The sequence below is a fragment of the Protopterus annectens genome, chromosome 2.part1 (assembly GCF_019279795.1).
Source record: "Protopterus annectens isolate FY-2018-M chromosome 2.part1, PAN1.0, whole genome shotgun sequence".
Classification (NCBI taxonomy): Eukaryota; Metazoa; Chordata; order Ceratodontiformes; family Protopteridae; genus Protopterus; species Protopterus annectens.
In genome coordinates this window covers 92,619,508-92,641,964 of record NC_056729.1, presented here as the reverse complement: position 1 = coordinate 92,641,964, position 22,457 = coordinate 92,619,508, and the positions used below count along the sequence as shown (strand labels likewise).

The window sequence follows — 22,457 nt, the reverse complement described above, 5'->3', positions numbered from 1 at the left end:
CCCGACGAGTGTGATATGCATAGCTATGCAATGCCGCGTCTTCATTGACCTCAACCTCATTACCACAATCAACGGAACAAGCTGGAGGGACAGGTTCATAATCCAGAGACTGCCCATGCTATGGAATAGACTTCCCATACACGTCAAGAGGAGCTCCTCACTGGCCCTCTTCAAGAGAAATCTTGATGAGTGGATGGGAAATAGAAAATTCACCCCGGGGATCACTCCAGTGGCTCTACTTGACAGAGGCACTAAGAAATAAGGTCGGGTGGCACGATGCCAGGGTAATCCTATGAGCTAGGCATGTAAAGGCTCCAGGGCCATTATCCTAGTACACACCTATGAACTTAAGTGGTGCTTTTGGTAAGCAGTTAACCAAAAGAAGGCAGACTGTATACTTTTAGGAACTGTATGCTATTTTGCAGGTTTTTTGGATTGCAGGCAAAACCTGTTTTTAATTAACTTGTTCTTTTAGTGAGTGTGTTATTCTTTTGGCAATAAAACCATTCATATAATTAGCTTTTTGCCCTTCTGTAATACTTTTCACAAAATTCACTTCTCTTTATGACATTAGTAGAGTAATGCATTGAGTTCACAAATGAAATATTTTTTAACAATTTTAAATAGTAGTTCATAATTAACTTTGTGTACATACATGTTATCCATACATCTTAATGAAAAACAAAGTTCAGAAAAGAATGAGGTAGCTATTTTACCCCCAGTGCTAACAATTCTTCCTTACAGCTGTAGGGAGTCACCATTATGACTCACCTAGATAGCCTAACTCTCCATTCAAAATGCCACACCACAGTCGTCCTCTGTCAGTCTTCTGTCCTTTTGGATTCCACATTGACTAGCCCATATTTTATGCCACCAGCTACCACTGTGAATTTCACTGTCCTAAACATCCATTTTTTCTCTGCTGTTAGTTTTCTGCTGAGAAAGAGGTAGCTGCTTTTTTCTTCCATCATCTAAGCCTCATTCCTTATGCCGGCTCCATTTCTTTCCTCCATACTTGTATACTAGAACTGGTGGCTAAATAAGCATCTCTGTGTCATTTTGTTGCTGTTGTAGGGAAAAACAAAATCTTTTTTGCAGCTCTGACTGGTATTACTGGCTAGGTGCTCTTGTGGTAAGCAAATACCTGTAGTAGACTGAACATTCCATATTTTCTGTTTGAGCTTTATTCATGATGGTTAGTTTTGCATGAGCTACACTGAATTCTTTATTGCTCACCATTGTTATAGGAAGGCCTTTTTGGCTGAGAACTACTTCTTTAAATAGCACAGGGACACCACAAACCTTGCCCAAATTTGCACATCATCACCCCAGCCTCAGACCTAGTGCTTGTACAGTGCATAGCTTCACCGAAAAGTGTTTAACTTCTCTGTGAGATTGCTGATCTGTCTGGTATTCCAGTTACCCTCAGTCTCTTCTAACTCTGGTTTAAAATCAAGCATCTGAGTAAAGGCTGGGTTCCCATCCATTTGCTTTTGCCACCCGCTGCTTCTTTGTGTTTCACTGTTGCAGTCATTACATTTGTGTTATCTGCTTGCAGTAGTCCTCATTTGGCCTGATTAACAAAGTCTTGGGTCCAGCGTCGGTTGCTGTCCCTTCTTCCATGACATCAGGTCATCAGGGGTATAAAACATGCAGCCAACACCATTACATCAGTCTTTCTTGCCGTGCAGTGCCCGAGCAAGTGCCGGTCGTCCGACACCTGAAATTTTCGTTATGGAGTTTCAGAACCGAAGTCTTCAACTAAAGATAAGTACCCCGTTGGGGAAACTTTTTCTTGCTCCTTAACTATGTAAAAGTTAATAATTGCATTACTTGTGGAAAGCAAATACCTCAAGATTTTCATTCGTACTGTATTCCTTGCCTAGGCCCTGACCACGACGTGCCTTGCTGTCGGTTTTGTGCTTTATTTAATCAGTACACTGTCCGTCGTCGGTATATTTTCGCTTCTAAATATTTCCGTTCTCGGTTTAATTATCCAGAAATGTCGTCGGTAAGCCATCCAACTACCAGGATTCTGAAAAAAATGCAAAGATAAAGACAGGGACAGGCCGCCGAGGTCCAGAACTGCTGACGACGCTTCTCCTAAGCCAGTCGCCAGTTCGCCGGTACTCATTGAGGCACTTTTGCAGCCCCTGATACCCGCTACTTCTGACTCGCAGGCCTCTACTGAGACCCATGCAGAGTCTGGTATGCCGCAAGATGCTTCAGCTGTGGAACCTGCGAATGTCTCTACCTTGGATGGGTCTGGAGCCACTGTGCAGGCACTGGCTTCTGAGGATGTATTCAGGCTTTCGGACTTGCATATTAAACAGACACCTCCTTCTTCATTTAGGCCAAAATCTCGAGCCATGCCTAAGAAACCGACGACCAGGGTGCATGCTCAGGCCTCTATGCCTAAAAAACAAATAAGAATGGCTGAAGATCTTATAATTCTAATCAGGGGAAGCCATCCTCCCCCTTTTAAGAGGCCTAGGACTGAAGTTGTTTATGAATCTTCTGACCAGGATTCTGATTTTTCTGATTCTTCTGATGATCTGGATATGCCCTTATCTGCTTATGAGGATTCTGATGCAGAGGACTCTATTCCCTCTGCTTCCCCTCCAGAGGATTTTTCTTTTGGTGAAACCTTACATACTCTAAGGGAGCATTTTCACTGGGAAAGTCAGGATTTTTCTGATTCAAAAAAGAAGCTTAGGGATTTCTTACTCCTGCATCAGCATAGGCCTTTAGCTATACCTCCTGTACTAGACATTGTTGATGATGCCTTCTCAGAATCTAGTTTGGCCCCTGATTCTTTACCTCCTGCTCCCAGAAAACCTGACAGATATTTCAGGGTTCCTGATTCTCACAAGTTCCTTTTTAAAAATCCTATTGCAGATCCAGAGACTATTTCACAGGGACCCAAGGGCATTAAGGCTTCTACTGCTAAAAATCCTACCCCCTCTGATAGAGACTCCAGGGCGCTGGATAGATGGGGTAAGAAAGTTTGCACTTCTGCAACCGTGGCCATTAGGGCTTTAAATTGCCAGCTTCATATGTTGAAGTATCAACAACATGTTATTGGATTGTTTAAACAGAAAATTATGTTAATTCCTGACTGTGCTGAAAATAAAGAATTACAGGATTTAATACATTCTGCTGAACAGGTTGGAAAACATACTTTGCAATGTGTATTTGATTCATTAGAGGCCTCTTGCAGGGCTGCTGTTACTGGGTCTGTGCTCAGAAGGCATGCTTGGCTTAAGGAGCAATCTTTGCCTGATCATGTTAAAGCTAAATTGTTGGATGCGCCCTTAAATCAGGACCGCCTGTTTGGCAACAAGGCTGAGGAAGTTCTTAAAAAGATGGAAGATCAAGCTTAATCTATGCAAACTGTTAAAGATTTCTTACAAGTTCAGCCTCCTAGATTTAGTAGGCACTAGCCCTCTAAAAATTGGTCCTTTCCAGCCCCTTCCAGGTCTTCTCAAGCCAAACCCAGACACAGCAGAAATCCCAGGTTTCAGTCCCAAGGTGCACACAAGAGTAGGCAGTGGGGGGTTTCTGCACCCAAACCTGGGAGTAGTAAGACTCCACCCTATGGAAAACTGTCTCAATGACTTGCTTTTAAAACTTACAAGCACTTCCCAACTGAATGTTCCTTTAGGCAGAAAGATTGGTCTGCAGGCCAAAAACTGGGAACTCATTACCCAGGACAAATGGGTTTTAAATGTAGTGTCCCAAGGATACAGATTTCATTTCCACATGTCACCAATACCAAGCGGGTGGCCAGATCTACCCCCAAATCAGTGGGCAGAGGCCCAAAATCAAGTACTGTCTCTCTTAAACGTGGGGACTATTCAGTTGGTACCAGAAGAGGAAAAGGGGACAAGGTTTTTGTTCGAGACTTTTCCTGGTACCCAGAAAAGGCAATACATGGCGTCCTATCCTGGACCTTTCTATTCTAAACACCTTTCTGGTGATTCCAAAATTCAAAATGGTGACTCTTCACCAGCTGCTTCCTATGCTAGGCAAGGATGCATGGTTGGCAACACTAGACTTAAAAGAAGCATACCTGCACATCCCTATCAGGGAATCTTGCAGAAGATACCTAAGCTTCAAAGCAGGCTACATGCACTATCAGTTCTTTGCACTGCCCTTTGGCTTATCTGCTGCGCCCAGGGTATTCACAAAGTGCCTAGCTCCAGTCATTGCATTTTGCAGGCAAAGAAATATTCAAATATACCCATACCTGGACAATTGTCTAATTCAGGCAGAAAGCAAGGACATTCTTTTGAATCATCTGGCCTTTGTTCAGAGGGTACTGACTTGTCTGGGGTTCACCATAAACGAAAAGAAATCCCACCTGATACCCTGTCAACAATTTATATTCCTGGGAACAAGCTTGAATACAACTTCCCAGATGGCTTTCCTCACGCCAGAGAAACTGATTAATTTGACTACTTACTTCAGACAAGTGGCCACAAAAACCCAGCTTATCTGCAAGGCAAATACTGCAAGCCTTTGCGGTTCATGGCCTCCTGCATTATTCTAATTCCATATGCAAGGCTGCATATGAGGAAACTACAATGGTATCAACATTCACAGGATCTAGAAGCAAGTATTCCTGTCATACCTTGCCTACGCCTAGAGTTCCTTTGGTGGGCAGAGGCCTGCCACCAAAATAGGGGACTACCATTCACATTACAGCCTGCCGGCCAAATCTTAACAGACGCATCAGACTATGTATGGGGGGGGGGGGCTCACCTGGCAGGGAAGTGCATTCAGGGCAAATGGAACCCAAGTCAAATGCACCTGCACATAAATCAAAAGGAAATGTTAGCTGTACAGAATGTGCTGACAGCCTTCAGGACCACATTCTTCCAGGACAACTAATGGTAAAGACGGACAACACCACTGTCATGTGGTGCATAAACAAGCAGGGGGGTACACATTCTAACCCCCTCTGCAGACTAGCTATGGCATTGTGGAACACAGCCTTGTGCTACCAAGTGAATCTACAAGCTCAATTCCTGCCAGGAAAACTAAATACACTGGCAGATGGACTAAGCAGAAACCTCATGGCCCCACACGAGTGGAAACTGGAACCAAAGGTTTTCAGCATGTTGACAAGCAAATGGGAGAGCTCAGATATAGACCTGTTTGCCTCCCCCAGAACCATCAAATGGACACATTTTGCACAAGGGTTCCCCACAAACAAGCTTGGAAAGTGGATGTTCTGTCCTTCAGCTGGAAAAACCTATCAGTTTATGCCTTTCCTCCTCTGCCTCTGCTCTCCAGGGTACTACTAAAGATCAAACAGAACAAGCCAAGGACAATTTTAATTGACCGTACTGGCCTCGCCATCACTGGTAACCACTCTTGCGCAGTGTATCACGCTTGGCTCCATGGGACCTGCCTCAGACTCCTTCCGTGTTGTCTCAGCAGGAGAACCAGATTCTGCACCCTCAGCTGCAAACCCTGAACCTAGCAGCCTGGCTAATTACCTAATCTCTCCTTTACCGTCCCTCAGTAAATCAGTGTTGGATATCATTTTAGAGGCAAGGAAGCCTAGTACTAGAGAATCTTATGCTGCAAAATGGAAAAGATTCTGTGCCTGAAACCAGTCTCAAGGAATAAATGCAGCAGTGCCCAATTTACCTCAGATTCTACAATATTTGATTGAGATGCTTCATAAGGGCTTGTCTTTTTCCTCCATCAAAATTCATGCCGCCGCCATTTCAGCTCATTATAGCACAGAGCCTCCCCTCTTGTCTCACCCACTGCTCAAGCAGATGTTCATCGTGTTTCACTGTTGCAGTCATTACAGTTGGGTTATTCTGCTGGCAGGCTGCCCGCAGTCGGCCTGAATTCCAAAGTCTAGGTCCGGCGTCGTTTGCTGTCGCCTCTTCCCTGACGTCAGTGCGCCAGGGGTATAAAAGATGCAGCCGGCGCCATTTTCTTCAGTCTTTCTTGCCGCGCGGTGCCCGAAGCAAAAGCAGTTCGCAAGTGCCGGTCTGCCGACTCCTGAAGTTTTCAAATTCGAATTTCAGATCCAAAGTCTTCATTAAAGCTAAGTACCCCATTGGGGAACCTTTTTTTCTTGCTCCAGACCGATGTCAGAAAAAGTTAATAATTATATTTCTTGTGGGAAGCAAATACCTCATAAGGATTTTCACTTTTAGTGTATTCCTTGCCTAGGCCCTGACCATAACATTACTAGTTGTTGGTTTTGTGCCAGATTTAACCAACGCACTATTAAGCGTCAGTACGATTTTGCATTTCATTACTTAGGCAGAAGATTTAATTATATAATGCCGTCAGATCAGCCGACCACGGGAGTTTACAAAAAACAAAAAGAAAAAGAAAAGGACAGGCATCCGAGATCCACAACCGACGACGAGGCTTCTTCTAGGCCTTTCGCCGGTTCTCAGTGAGGCACTTTCGCAGCCCCTGACTCCCGCTACCTCAGAGCTATAGGCCACTACTGACTCCCACATGGAGCCAACTGGGCCTCTGGAAACTCAAGGTATTGGACACTCAGAAATCATACCCTCAGATGGGTCCGGAGCCGCTGAGCAGGCTTCGGCTTCTGAGGGTGTTTTCAGGCCTACACAGTTATATGTGAAGCCTACTTCAGCTATAAAGGTAAAGACTAAAGCAGCTCTAAAGACAAAGAAACAATTGCAGCATTCACCTGGACAGGCCTCCATGCCTAAAAAACAGATGCTTAAAATGGCCGTAGACTTTATTACTTTGATCAGGGGTTCACATCCCCCTCCTGAAAAGAGGCCTAGGCAAGAGTTAGAATATGAATCTTCAGACCAGGTTTCCATTTCCTCCGATTCCTCCTCTGAACAAGATTACTCTATTCCTCCCTATGAGGATTCTGATGCTGAAGAATCTATTCCTTCAGCCTCTCCTCCTGTGGATTATTCTTTTGGAGAAACACTCAAATGCCTCAATTATTGACCCAACAAGACAGTCAGATACTGCACAGCCAACTCAAAACCTTAAACCTGGCGGCATGGCAGATAATATAGCCTCTAAAGACACACCTCTCTCTAAAGCAGTGATGGATGTTATTTTGGAGGCCAGGAGGCCTAGCACCAGAAAATCTTATGCAGACAAATGGAAGAGATTCTGTGCTTGGAACCAAGCACAAGGTATTGACACGATTGTTCCAAATATTCCTCAGATTTTACAATACTTAACTGAGATGCTGGATAAAGGCCTTTCTTTTTCATAAATTAAAATTCATGCTTCTGCCATTTCAGCTCATTACAGTATAGAACCACCTATTTTTTCACACCCCTTACTAAGGCAGTACCTCAGAGGGGCCAAAAACTTAAGACCCCCAAGGAGAGCACCAGTACCTGCAAGGGGCCTCAACTATGTCTTGGAAAAACTCACACTACCTCCGTTTGAGCCAGCCTCTGCAGCTGACATAAAATTCTTATCCTTGAAAACATCTCTGCTCCTAGCAATAACCTCCGCTAGAAGAGTCTCAGAGTTACAGGCACTCATGGCTGTGGAACCGTTTATCATTTTCCATCCAGACAGGGTTTCGCTGAGGACAAACCCTACATTTATGCCTAAGGTAGTGTCCAGTGTGGCCCTTAACCAAACAATTCATTTGCCTACTTTTTATCCAAACCCACAGAATAAGGGTGAGAGAATTCTGCATTTCTTGGACATTCACAGATAGCTACGCTTCTACTGGGACAGAACTAAAGCTTTCAGAAAGACTGATCAACTCCTAGTGGCATATGTTGCAGCATCACAAGGAAAGCCTATCTGTAAACAGACTATTTCTAAGTGGATAGGCCATTGCATTCGTTTCTGCTATTCACAGCATGGCAGATCAGTGCCTAGGGACATTAGGCCACACTTGACCAGAGCAGCAGCCACTTCAGCAGCCTTTCTCAGAGGAGTACCAACCAAAGACATCTTAGAGGCTGCAACCTAGAGTTCAGTGCATACCTTTACAAAGCACTACCATTTACCTCTCTACTCAAAATCCAGGGCAGGCTTTGCCACTCCAGTTCTGCAGGGCCTTATAGCCTCTCCTAATCCTATTTAGCTCCAGCCTCCCAACCTTAGCTTTGGCATTCAACCCAATTGTAATGACTGCAACAGTGAAACACGTACAGTTGTGTACCTACCATAAATGTAGATGTTAAGAGTGTATTCACTGTTGCAGTCCACGTTACCCTCCCTCCATGCCCCCTTTTTCTTTGCTGGAATTTATCTGTACTTCTCTATCCTATACAACCTATGTGGTGTATTTGCTTGTAGATGAAGGAAAAGCTGTTTTATGTGCATGCATGCTTATTGGTATAAATTAGCCTACCAATTTTGGGGCACCTGACATCTGGGGCAAGAAAAACTGAAGAAAATGGCGTCTGCTGCATCTTTTATACCCCTGGCGCACTGATGTCAGGGAAGAGGCGACAGCAACCGACGCCGGACCTAGACTTTGGAATTCAGGCCGACTGCGGGTAGCCTGCCAACAGGATAACCCAATTGTAATGACTGCAACAGTGAATACACTCGAACATCTACATTTATGGTAGGTACACAACTGTACTTTCCTCAGAGGGGCCAAAAATTTAAGGCCACCCAGGAGAGCTCCAACTCCAGCCTGGTATCTTAACTTTGTCTTGGAGAAACTCACTCTTCCTCCTTTCGAGCCAGCTGCTACTGCAGATTTAAAATTTCTTTCCTGGAAAACAGCTTTTCTTTTAGCAATCACATTTGCAAGAAGGATATCTGAATTACAGGCACTTATGGCAGTGGAACCTTTCATCATCTTTCATGCGGGCAGGGTGTTCCTCAGAACCAGTCCCTCCTTCATGCCCAAGGTGGTATCCAGTGTGGCTCTTAATCAATCCATTCATTTGCCTACCTTCTTTCCTAACCCACAAAACAAAGGGGAACGGATACTGCACTCTTTGGATGTGCACAGACAGCTTAGATTCTACTTGGACACGACTAAACCTCAAAGGAAATTTGAACAACTGCTGGTGGTATTTGCTGCAGGGACAAAGGGGAAAGCTATTTCAAAACAAACCATTTCAAAATGGAGGGGGCACTGCATTTATTTCTGCTATAAGCACCATGGAAAACCTATACCACAGGGCATCAGACCCCATTCAACCAGGGCCACATCTACCTCTACAGCCTTTCTCATGGGCGTCCCTACTAGGGATATCCTAGAAGCTGCTACCTGGAGTTCTGTACTTACTTTCACCAAGCATTATCATTTACCAACAAGCATTATCATTTACCATTTTTTTCTAAATCCAGGGCTGGTTTTGCCACTGCAGTCTTGCAGGGCCTTATAGCTGGTCCTAATTCTATTTAAATTCCTCCTCCCAACCTTAGCTTTGGGAATCTACCCAAATTTAATAACTGCAGCAGTGAAACATGAAGAACATAGTACAGTTGTGTACACTTACCATAAATGTAGATATTCAAGTGTATTCACTGTTGTAGTCCTGGATGTCCTTCATGGATGCATCTGCAGTCATAACAACTGGGTTGTCCTGTCGTCAGGCAGCCCTTCAGTCGGCCGGATTCCAAAGTCCGGGTCCGGCTTCGGCTGATGTCGCACTCCACCCGACGTCATCTCTGTTGGTCTTCGGGTATAAAAGCATCAGCCGACGCCATTTTCCTCAGTCTTTCTTGCCGCTGGCGCCAAGCAGAAGCTGTTCGCAAGTGCCGGTCGGTCGGATCCAGAGATTACTTCTACCGAATACTACCAAGACTTCTAAAGCTAAGTACCTCGTTGGGGACTCTTTCTTGCCTCAGCCGATGTCAGAAAAAGTTAACAATTGTTTAACCTGTGGGAAACAAATACCTCATAAAGATTTCCACTCTTACTGTCTACCTTGTTTAGGCCCAGCCCACGACGTAGCAGCCTGTTCGGCCTGTGCTTCTTTCAACCGACAACGCTTAGGCGCCGGTCGGAGTTTGCAGAACAGTTTTTCGGTTCTGATTTTGCGTACATTATGCCGTCGGATCCTCCGACTACCCAATCTACCAAAAAACACAAAGATAAAGACCGACACTCGCGGTCCGCGGTTTCGGCCGAAACCATGGTTAAGCAAACCGCGAGTGTCTCCGTTTCGGCCGAAACCGAGAAAACTGATCTAAGTACAGCTGAACCTATTCCTACAACTGAGGCCCCTGCTACAACTCTTGAATCGACCTCAGAAATTTTACCCACTACGGTGGTTGACTTATCAGACACCATCCCCTTGGATGTTTCTACCCCAGCACGTGGTGCTGCTAGGCCTCCAGCAGCCATGTCCATTAAGGCCTTCGCCAGGGCTAAAGCAGCCAAGACTACTAAAACAGTGCCTGTTAAACCCCCCACATCCAGGCCCTCTTCTAGTTCCCAAATGCTTACTTTGGCAGAAGATTTAATTTCTCTAATCAGAGGATCTCAATCTCACCCAGATAGGGCCTCTCAGCCCCCAGAGAAGAGACCTAGGGCAGAGCCCCCTGAGCCAGTGTCCTCTGATGAATCTGCTGATGAATCAGACATAACTGACCAGCCAGAGGCTCCCTTCTCCAATTTTGAAGATTCTGATGCTGAAGAATCCATTCCAGCTGCTTCCCCACCAGAAGAATTCTCCTTTGGGGAAACCTTGCATGCCATGCGAGAACAGTTCCAATGGCAGCAACAGGATTTTTCAGATTCCAGAAAAAGACTTAGGACCTTTCTGCACCTCCCACAGCACAGGCCCTTAGCTATACCACCTGTTCTCTCTGTGGTGGATGATGCTTTCAATGATGTTTGCTCCGCTCCAGATTCTTTACCCCCAGCCCCTGCCAAACCAGACAGATTTTACAGGGTGCCAGATACTCATCACCACCTTTACAAGGCCCCACTTGCAGACCCAGAAACTATATCCCAGGGTCCCAAGGCAGTAGCTGCGACCATAGCTAAAAACCCTACTCCTTCTGAAAGGGAAGCAAGGTCATTAGACAGATGGGGTAAAAAGGTCTACACTTCAGCTACTCTCTCAGTTAGAGCTTTAAACTGTCAGTTTCACATGATACAATACCAAGAGTTTATGCTTGATCAGTTAACTAAAAAACTAACCACTGATGAATCTCTTGATAAGAAATATGTATTAGAGATGGTAAATAACATACAACAGGTTAGCAACCATTCCTTAAAATGTGGCTATGATGCACTGGAGGCTTCATTTAGATCAGCCATGACAGGCACAGTGATAAGAAGGCATGCATGGCTAAAGGAACAAGCTTTACCGGATCATGTTAAAGCTAAGCTGCTAGATGCTCCTATGGACAAGACAAGTTTGTTTGGTACACCTGCCCAGCAGGTTATGAAGAAAATGGAAGAAAAGGCAAAATCTGTTCAAACTGTTAAAGATTTCTTGCAGGTTCAACCCCAAGGTTTAGCAGGAACTGGCCTGCCAAAAATTGGTCCTTTCCTGACTCCACAAAATTTCAAAGGGGCAGGAATAGACGATCCAGAGGCAGAAACCAATCCAGAGGAGGTGCCTACAGAGGACGACAGTGGCAAGGTAACAACAGAGGCACAGACACAGCCGCTGCCACTACATCAGCACAACCACAGTGACTTAACCCTAAATCCGCCTACCAGGGAACAAATAGCAGCTCCTCTAGGCGGAAAGTTAACCTTATTTTCAAGGAACTGGCACTGCATAACAAAAGACAAGTGGATTTTACAAACCATAGATCAAGGTTACCGGTTTCACTTCCACACTTTACCAGTCAAAAGAGGAATGCCAAATCTACCTCCAAATCAAAAACAGAGGCTCTCGCCAGATAATGGAGTTAGCAAACATGAGAGCTGTGGAAAGAGTGCCAACAGCAGAGCAAGGAAAGGGTTCTATTCCAGACTATTCCTAGTTCCAAGAAAGGAAAAAGTTGGAGACCAATTCTCGACCTGTCCACCTTAAATACATACATCATTGTCCCAAAATTCAAAATGCTGACCCTACAGCAGCTTCTTCCCATGCTGGGCAAGGAGTCTTGGCTGGTAACTCTAGATCTCAAGGAGGCATACCTGCACGTCCCCATTCGACCAATCTGCAGAAGATACCTCAGATTTCTTGCAGGATCAGAGCACTATCAATTCTCAGCATTGCCCTTTGGCTTATCTACTGCGCCCAGAGTATTCACAAAATGCCTGGCATCAGTAATCGCCCATTGCAGACTACAGGGAATTCAAATTTACCCATACCTGGACGACTGCCTGCTACAAGGGGACAACAAAAGCAAGCTGACAACAGATTTACAAAGGGTCATTTACTTGCTACAAGCACTGGGATACACAGTCAATTTACAAAAGTCAAGGCTGATACCATCCCAAACAAGGACATTCTTGGGCGGAATTGGACACAGTAAAACAAATGGCATTCCTGACCACAGAAAAACAAAAAGAACTTCCTCTCTACTTCTTGGCACTAACAAAACTGAACAAGTTAACAGCAAGAAAAGTACTGCAGGCCTTGGGCTTCATGGCATCATGCATAATCTTGGTTCCATTTGCCAGACTACATATGAGAAAACTACAGTGGTACCTAAAGAATTTATGGTCCCAACACAGACACAGTCTAGAAACAGAAATCCCACTAATTCCATGCTTAAAACAGGAGTTCCTATGGTGGGCTCAGGCATGCCAGTCAAACCCAGGCCTACCCTTTCGCAGATGTCAAGCAAGCCAGACCATCACAACAGACGCTTCAGACCTAGGATGGGGGACCCACATGCTGGACAAATGCGTGCAAGGATTGTGGACACAGGATCAACTTTACCTGCACATCAACCTAAAAGAAATGCTGGCAGTAAAACTGGCAATCCAAAAGTTCAAACCATTTCTCAAGGAGGGCCAGTTGATGATAAGGACAGACAACACCACAGTCATGTGGTACATCAACAAACAGGGAGGCACTCATTCATACCCCCTATGCAGAATGACCTTGGAGCTGTGGACCCTGGCACTCAGCTACAACATCCAGTTACAGGCAATATTTGTACCGGGAAAGACAATACTCTAGCAGACATATTAAGCAGAACCACTTCGGATGCCCACGAATGGAAGCTGCACCCGGACATCTTCAAGACCATCTCAAAGAAATGGGGAATGCCACAGATAGACCTATTCGCATCACCTCTCAATCACCAGCTCAAAAAATTCTGCACAAGGACATTCCACCCACTAGCATGGAAAGTGGATTCGCTCTCCTTCAACTGGAAAGGCCTAACAGCATATGCATTCCCACCTCTTCCTTTGATACACAAGGTACTACTGAAAATCAAGGAAGAACGTCCAAGGATAATCCTGATAGCTCCGAACTGGCCAAGACAACACTGGTACCCACTACTGAGGAGCATGTCTTGGAACAATATGTGGCCAATACCCCCGATGCCTTTGATGTTAACTCAGAACAACTACAGCATCATACATCCAAACCTAAAAACGTTGCAACTAACGGCATGGAACATCACATAGCAGCAGCTAATCCAGAACTTTCCCAAAGAGTAAAAGACATTATTCTTGAAGCACGCAGACCTTCAACAAGAAGGAACTATGCTGGAAAATGGAAAAGGTTTGTCATTTGGAGTGCAGAAAGAGGAAAAGATGTGTCAAACATAGATATGCCTAACATTCTGGAGTATCTGGCCGAACTTCTTCATTCAGGCCTGTCCTACTCCTCCATCAAGATACATGCATCAGCTATTTCAGCAGAATACAGCTTTGATCCACCTGTTTTTTCGCACCCTTTGCTCAGGCAGTTCCTCAGAGGAATCAAAAATGTAAAACCTCCAAGGAAACCACCATTACCAGCTTGGGATTTGAACTTTGTGCTAGAAAAATTGACACTATCACCCTTTGAACCAGCAGCAACAGCAGACCTACAACACCTGTCATGGAAAACTGCTTTCCTACTGGCAATTACTTCAGCAAGGAGGGTTTCAGAACTACAGGCCTTAATGGCAGTGCAACCCTTCCTAATCTTCCACCAAGATAGAGTGTCCATGAGGACTAATCCTACATTTATGCCCAAGGTGGTATCCAGAGTGTCTTTAAACCAGGCAATCCACCTACCTACCTTCTTTCCCAACCCACAAAACAGAGGGGAAAGAATACTGCATACCTTGGATGTACATAGACAGCTACGCTACTACTTGGACAGAACAACAAATAGCAGAAAGACTGACCAACTTTTGTAGCCTATGCAACAGGAAGGGAAGGAAAAGCTATTTCCAAACAGACAATCTCCAAATGGATAGGAAATTGCATACGATTCTGTTACTCCTTCCATGGAAAACCAATTCCACAGAACATAAGACCTCATTCTACAAGGGCAACAGCCACTACCACAGCCTTCTTACGAGGAGTGGCAACCAAAGACATTATTGAGGCGGCTACTTGGACCTCCGTGCATACATTTGCCAAGCATTATAATTTGCCTCTATATTCCAGATCCCGAGCAGGGTTTGCCACTGCTGTACTGCAAGGGATCCTAAACACACCATAATCTACTTTTATCCTCCTCCCCTAGTTGGCTATGGTATTCTACCCAGTTGTTATGACTGCAGATGCATCCATGAAGGACATAGTACAGTTTTGTACCTACCATAAATGTAGATGTCCGAACTGGATAGCATCTGCAGTCAGGATTACCCTCCCTCCTTCCCATCTGTGGTACTCCTAGGGTGTTTACCCTCCTAATAGCTAGCTGTTGGGGGGGAGTCTTTTATGGTGTATTTGTTTGTATATATGTACATACATGCTTATTGTTGTGTTTACCTCTATCTATTTGGAAACATTGGCATCTATCCAAATTTTAGCCTGCAAGAGGGCTTCTGGCATCTGGGGCAAGAAACACTGAGGAAAATGGCGTCGGCTGATGCTTTTATACCCGAAGACCAACAGAGATGACGTCGGGTGGAGTGCGACATCAGCCGAAGCCGGACCCGGACTTTGGAATCCGGCCGACTGAAGGGCTGCCTGACGACAGGACAACCCAGTTGTTATGACTGCAGATGCTATCCAGTTCGGACATCTACATTTATGGTAGGTACAAAACTGTACTTTACCCTCCCTCCAGCCCCCTTTCTTCTTTTGGCTATACCTCTACTCTCACCTACTATGCTCTAAAAGCTTTTTGGTGTGTTTGCTTTTTTGTTGGAGGTATATCCTTGTATTTATAGATTTAATTGCTTCCCATTAGGGGGGCACCTGATATCTGGGGCAAGAAAAACTGATGTAATGGCGTCGGCTGCATGTTTTATACCCCTGACGACCTGACGTCATGGAAGAAGGGACAGCAACTGATGCAGGACCTAAGACTTTGTTAATCAGGCCGACTGAGGGCTACTGCAAGCAGATAACCCAAATGTAATGACTGCAACAGTGAATATACTCGAACATCTACATTTATGGTAAGTGTACACAACCGTACTTTTCTAACACCACCAGCATCTTCCAGCAAGTGGTGACCTTTCAGCAGAATGTAGTCTAGCAAAGAAACACTCAAGTATAAGAAGGCCTTTGCATAGATGCAAGCATGGAAGGGTGGCACAGGCTGGGTAAGGCAGCAAATAGAGGTTTAGTTAGATGGGTAAATTTTTCCTCACCTTGTACTGCCTCTGCTACCCCTCACCTCCCCAGCCCTTTTCTTGCTACACTCTTCTCAACACATAATGTAAGAGATTTCCTGCTTAATAACAAAGATAAATAACTGATTTCAGACAAATTGGAATTTATTTCTGCTAGCTGTAAAATGGAATTGGGACCCTTTCTTCCCTTCGCAGAAATACCTGCTGTCCCATTATGTCAAGTAAATTGAGTACAGCTAGTTTTTGCTCAAGTCTTTTGGTGCAAAGCTCTAGCAGAGGAAACCCTTAGGGGGGAGCAAGGAAGAGATTTCTATTCCGAACCTCCTGGTGCTGTAGAAGACTAGCATTTGAAGGCCATCCTAGGTCTTTCCTTACTGAACACTTTTCAGAAAAGAACCAGTTTAAAAATGCATACCTTAAAATTGCTTCTCCCTTTTCGTATGGCATATACTGTCTGGATTTCCTGGATCAGTTGGATGTTTACCTGTATGTCCCTGTCCACAAGAACCACATATACGGTTCCTGCAGTCTGACGCAAGTAGTCAGGTTTTTTTTTTGTTTGTTTTTTTTTTCTGGCAAACCGTGGTCACAGAGACCAACAAATACTAAAAGAATTCAAACACGCAATGGATACTCAGATGTGCAGTCTTCTGAGAAGTTGCAGGTCATTTTATGTTTAGCATAAAGATAGAAAAAAATAGAACCTGTTAGATGAGTATTTTCTGTTATGTCAGCACACTGCATTTCTTTTTATGCATGGAGATCCACCTCAGAATTTCTTTGCTTTTGTTTGTTTTGAAGGAATTGATGAACCTTTACAAATAAAACGAAGAAAGGTGATTAAGCCAGGTTTCACACACAGCCCTTGGAAAAGTGCTTATATTAGACAACACAGAATTGACACCAACTGGCGAAGGGGAGATCTGAAGTCTCCCAAGGTAGGTAGTGTTTTACTTTTGATTATACTGGTCAGCAAATGGATACTGAGAAGTTCTGTGGTCAGATATTTATTTCAATGAGTATTTGGAGCTATTTTATATATGCCTTTTGCCTCCTTGCCTACTGACCACCAGAATCAAGCATCATAAAGGGGGTCTTAGCAAATGAAGGCAAGTTCAGGTGCTCCTTCTTCTTGTGCAAGAGCAGAATTTGTTTTACTTGTAAGCTTTGTTGATACTTCAGCATAGTAGTCATATTGCTGATTGCTAATATGTGTTTTTTCCCCTCCCTTTCTATAGGTGTTAAAGGGTCATGATGATCATGTCATCACATGCCTGCAGTTTTGTGGTAGTCGTATTGTAAGTGGTTCTGATGATAATACACTTAAAGTATGGTCAGCACTTTCAGGCAAGGTAAGCTGCCTTCTCTTACAGGTTCAGAGCATTTAAAAGTACAGGTTAGATTGATTTTTGTATCTTTCAACATGGTTAGCTAACCATTGACCTCTGTCTTTCACTGTCGTCGTATGTTTGGTGCATTATATCAGAACTGAAAATAGTTAAGTACTTGTCATTGATAAACCAATCAAATATTTCTCATCAGAAGATACTTTCAGCAAACACGCATCTATTGTGTGTGTGTGCTAGTTGGGCAGTGAAGTGTGTAGCTTGAGGATGAACCAACCAGAATGCAGTGACCATGCTTCCATAGCTTCCCAACCCATCAAAACATATATATCCTTTAACAAGCCCCTGCCTCAACCTATGCTGAATTACATGACCCCCCCCCCCCAATAGGTATGCCCTTCTTCCCCTACTGTGCCATCAAGCTTCTCAAACCACTTATTGAAAGCTGGTCACCTGAGCAGTAGTCATGGCTTTATCCATCTACACCACTGGCACTGTTTTATTGCTTTTGGCAGTCACACATTTGTAGGGGATTGCTAGAAGTGGCTGTTGGTTTGTGGGGGCCAGTCTGTGGATGACGATAAAGGATATGGTGGTTGCTATAAATTTATTATTGTTGTGGCCTTGTAATGGACATAGTGCCAGTGTATAGTGTCTCAGCTACATTACTGTGATCATTTTTCTTTCTCTTTCTTCACAACCGAACATTGATGGGATACTTCGAAAGTGGCTTTTTGGGGGTGATGTAGGGAGGGTAGGGCATGTGTAAAAACATGGTACAGTTATGTTGTCTGGCTAACCAGAGGCAATGCATGTATTAGTGAACAGCAGGTTGAAATTCATGACTGAGGCCACTGTGTCCTTATCATAGATTTGCACACAGTGACCATCTTATTTTGGGGGTATCAGGCTGTATATGAAAGCAAAGTCAGTTGCATGGTTCATTGGAAACGGTCCTTAATATGGATAGTTTGGAAGAGGGAGACGGGCATACTTTGTCCAAGAGCAACAAATTGAAATAAATTATTTTTGTCATTATTCACATTCTGCGTAGTCAAATATCAGTCATGTACACAAGGTGGTCTTTTTGAGGAAGGAGTGAGGAAAGTTGCTATACATAAAAGCACACAATCATTACCTGATCATTGTTAAATAAAAATGATACATTTTTTTTTGGGGGGGGGGGCAGTCAGTGTGTCTGACAGCATTAAATAGAAATGCATTACTGAGATTGTTACATTTTCTGTTTTCTTCTCAGAGTCATCAGAAGTGTAAAGAATTTAGATATTTTTTTTGGAAGCAGGTGATTGTGAAAGCAAAGGGCACTTGTAGGACAATTTCTAAATGATTATTGATGAGCTTTGTTGGGGGGAAGGTCAGTATTTGTCGAACAATTTGGCCATTATGTTTGTGATGACTTCATAGTCAAAGGTAGTAACCTTTACACTTCCAAACTAAAGGACAGAGCACCACAAGTGGAACCAGACTGGAAATATTGCCACCAGAGCTCAAACTTCTGCCGTAACTCTCAAGGTGCCCCGCTCCTCCTACTCTAGATGTCATTTGCTGCTTTTGGCGGTTGGACATAGTCTACAGGGCTCAAACTTAAGAGAGAGGGTGAGTCTTTTTATTTCTTGTGTGATTTCTGCTTACCAGATACAACTTTAACCTTAGCTGCTTCCCAGGTCACCTCTCAGTTCAGAGCCTCTCATCTGGAGTCACAGCCGAGAGAAGGTTGTTCCAAAAGGCTATTCTAGACCTCATCCTTCCAAGGAAGACCTTCCTTGGAGTGGACACATACAAGTGTCCTGGAGTTTACCTAAGAAAAGACTGTGAGAGAGGAGGTGCCTGAATGCCCAAGCTGACTCCCTAACCCTGGACACAAATCTCGGGGAAGGCTGTCAACAGTCCCCTTTAGATGACCTCAAATGTAGATAAATTCTTGAAATGATGAGGTAGAGAGGCTCTATACTGATTGACACCCCCCCCCATGGGTGAGGATATTCTGCAGGAGTACTTTCCGACTAACCCCATCTACATCTTTGGTGGTCTCTACCTCCCCCCAGCAAGTCTTCAGATCAAGACACAGGTTTCTCTGAAGTGAAGTCAACACCTTAACCACTATGCCAAACTCCCAACAATGCTTAATATCACATCACTGTCCATGAAACATAGCCATGATGTGATTAATGGAGTAGCCAGAGCAGCTGAGACAGGTATCACTCTGAGATATCTCACCTGACTCAGGGGGTTGTGGGGTTGTGAGAGCTTTAAGGCATTTTTCTCCAACACCATATTTGATAGGTCAGCCCTCTTCAAACCCAGAGTGAAAAGAAATTGCTCAAGAGCATTCAGGAAGGGAGAGCCCCTGTCAGCTGGTGGTATCAAATTCACAGGAGCCAAAAGGGTGCCAAGAATTTGTGATACTGTAATGTTCAACAGCAACTCTTTGAGCAGTGATCAGACAGAGCTCCACAAGGAAGAGGTGGCTACTTCTTTGGATGCTGTCTGCGAGGTAAAGGGGTTCCAAAAAATCGAGGTTTCTGTGGTACTTCTCCAAGGAGGCAACAGCACAGTCCCTGGCAGTTTTCTTCAACTGTACTATCCTAAAGGTAGTTGAGGATCCATCTGTCCTTCAACTGGCAAACATAGCTGACCATTATGCAGGACAGACTGATAACTGGATATAATATCCCGAGGCTATACAGTACCATTTGAGGGAAGCTGAAGCTGACCTCTATTCATTTCCAGACATGCCACCCCATCAGAAAGAACAGAGGTCGTCAAACATTTAGAAAAATAGTCATCCAAGAGGGTCCCCAAGATCAGAAAGTGTATATCTTTTATTCCAGGTTCTTTTTAGTCTCTAAGAAAATCAAGGACCTCGGGGGCATCTTCCATTATAGCAGCTTAAACCACTGTCTGAAAACCTAGTTCCAGATGGTCACGTTGTGTGCCATTCTTTCCCCTCTGGAAGGGAATTGGATGCGCTTCATAGACCTTTAGGATGCTTTTCTGCCCATAAAAATAGTTAGAACTTCCGGGAAATTCCTGCACTTCTGCCTAGGAGCTAGTCATTACCAGTTCAGAGCCCTGCTGTTTGGTCTCACCCCCACCCCCCCACAATTGCTCATGAAATGCTTGACAGTGGCTCTCTCTCATTTGAGACTGAGAAATTAGAATGTTTTCATATTTAGGTAACTGGCTCCTCTTCTCTTCCACAAGAGATTTGTTGAAAGCAAGGGGCTGCTTATGGTAACTGTACTTTGGGGTGACAGTGAACACTGTAAAGCTGAAGCTATTGCAAAACTTGATTTTTCATAGGCTGCCACCTGGAAACCTTCAGTCAAATTGCTATAGTTCCCCAGGACAGACATTTTATCTTATAGGATTTAGTTTGTGTTTTGCTTCAACATCCTACACCACCACTGTTTCTCATTCTAAAGATGCTGAGTCTCATAACAGCATCAGTCAGTCCTCTGACAAGATTTTATAAGGGAGTACTTCATTGTACCCTCAGAGTTTGGTGGCTTCCAGTTGTAGGGGGTCAGTGAGTCAGAGAATCAAGTTAAGAGTGTGCAGTGTTTGTCTACAAGCCTAGTCTAACCCAGGGGTGGTTCTCTTCTCCATCCCCTAAAATCATGTTCAGCATGGGCACGTTTTCCTTGGAATGTTGGAAAATTGCTTAAGCAGATGGACCAGGGTACATGGACTGAGCAGTAGGCCAGTTTGCACATAAGGTGTAAGCCAGTTTGCAAATGGTTGTACTGGAGAATGAGGGTGCTCTGGTTCAGCCAGAATTGCAGATGTTTCAGGACGACCTTCCCATGATGTGATAGCTATATATGACAGTATGTTAGTATTGTAGTGGTGTGGTACATCAGCATATAGAGAGCAACTAGGTCTTGCCACACACTGAGGCCATTGAGATCTGGGGAGTGAAAGATGCCCTTACGCTTTGTCATTGTAATGCATATCCCCAGTTTGACTAACTACCTTGTGGACAAGCTCAGCAGGTACATCCTTATGCCTAGTGGTCCGACAAACGTTGTCTAGCACCAGTGTTATTACCACTACTGGAAAAGCCATGTTGCAACTCTTTCACATCCTATCTAATACTGTAGTAACGTTTTTCTTCTTCTTTCCACAGGGACAGACACAAAGGGATGTTGTAGTCCAGGAAGAGCTGTTGAGGCTTCTGGACACCATTCCTCCCCTGTGTCTCATGGTTGATGTTTCTTCAGAAAGTGAAGATGTGTAGAGCCAGTGATCCTCATAGCCCCCTTTTGGTTTTGACAGTTGATTCCATATCAAAATGTTTTGGAGCCTGTCTCGTATCTCCTGTTAACACCTATTGGCAAACCTCTTCTGGATGTCTTCTCCTTCATGTTAACTGCAAGTATTTTCCAGTTCCATTGATGGCCACAGACCCGTCGTACTCTTCTACAGTGGTCCATTTTCTTATTGCATCTTAGAAACCTTCCACCAGAAAGCTTTACAAAGGTAAAGGAGAAAAAAGTTTTCCTGATCTTTGTGTTTAACTGTTGCAGTCATTACATTTGGGTAATCTGCTGGCAGGTTGCCCTCAGTCGGCCTGATTAACAAAGTCTTTGGTCCTGCGTTGGTTGCTGTCCCTTCTTCCATGATGTCAGGTCGTCAGGAGTATAAAGCATGCAGTCGACGCCATTACACCAGTGATGTCCTTCAAGGATGCATCTGCAGTCATAACAAATGGGTTGTCCTGTCGTCAGGCAGCCCTTCGGTCGGCCGGATTCCAAAGTCTGGGTCTGGCCTCGGCTGGTGTCGGACTTCACCCGACGTCATAGCTGCAGTTCTTCGGGTATAAAGGCATCAGCCGACGCCATTTTCCTCAGTTTTTCTTGCCGCGTGGCGCCCGAAGCAGAAGCTGTTCGCAAGTGCCGGTCGGTCAGATCCAGAGATTACTACTACCGAATACTACCAAGACTTCTAAAAGCTAAGTACCCGTTGGGGACTCTTTCTTGCCTCAGCCGATGTCAGAAAAAGTGAATAACTGTTTAACTTGTGGGAAACAAATACCTCATAAAGATTTCCACTCTTACTGCTTACCTTGTTTAGGCCCAGACCACGACGTAGCAGCTTGTTTAGCCTGTGCTTCTTTCAACCGACGGACGCTTAGACGTCGGTCGGAGTTTGCTGAACAGTTTTTCGGCTCAGATTTTGCGTACATAATGCCGTCGGATCCTCCGACTTCACAAGTTGTTAAGAAACGCAAAGAAAAGGACCGACACTCGCGGTCCGCGGTTTCGGCCGAAACCGCGGTTAAGCAAACCGCGAGTGTCTCGGTTTCAGCCGAAACCGAGCAAACGGTTCTATCTTCAGCCGAATCCATGACTACTACCGAGGCCCCTTCTAACCTGGTTGAATCGGCCTCTGAAGTTCTACCTGCTACTGTGGTTTCACAAGTATTATCGGACACCATCCCTTTGGATGTTTCAACCCCTG

At 44.5% G+C, this 22,457-nt stretch overlaps 1 protein-coding gene across 4 annotated transcripts in view; it reads left to right on the top strand.

Moving 5' to 3' along the window:
* Positions 1-22,457, top strand: part of FBXW7 (F-box and WD repeat domain containing 7) — a 1,850,919-nt gene that overhangs the window by 1,704,401 nt on the left and 124,061 nt on the right. For all 4 annotated transcript variants that reach the window (XM_044062041.1, XM_044062042.1, XM_044062043.1 and 1 more), the window contains 2 exons: positions 16,429-16,565; positions 16,866-16,979. In XM_044062041.1, the coding sequence (XP_043917976.1) occupies positions 16,429-16,565; positions 16,866-16,979 (251 nt within the window). The remainder of the gene's footprint in view (positions 1-16,428; positions 16,566-16,865; positions 16,980-22,457) is intronic.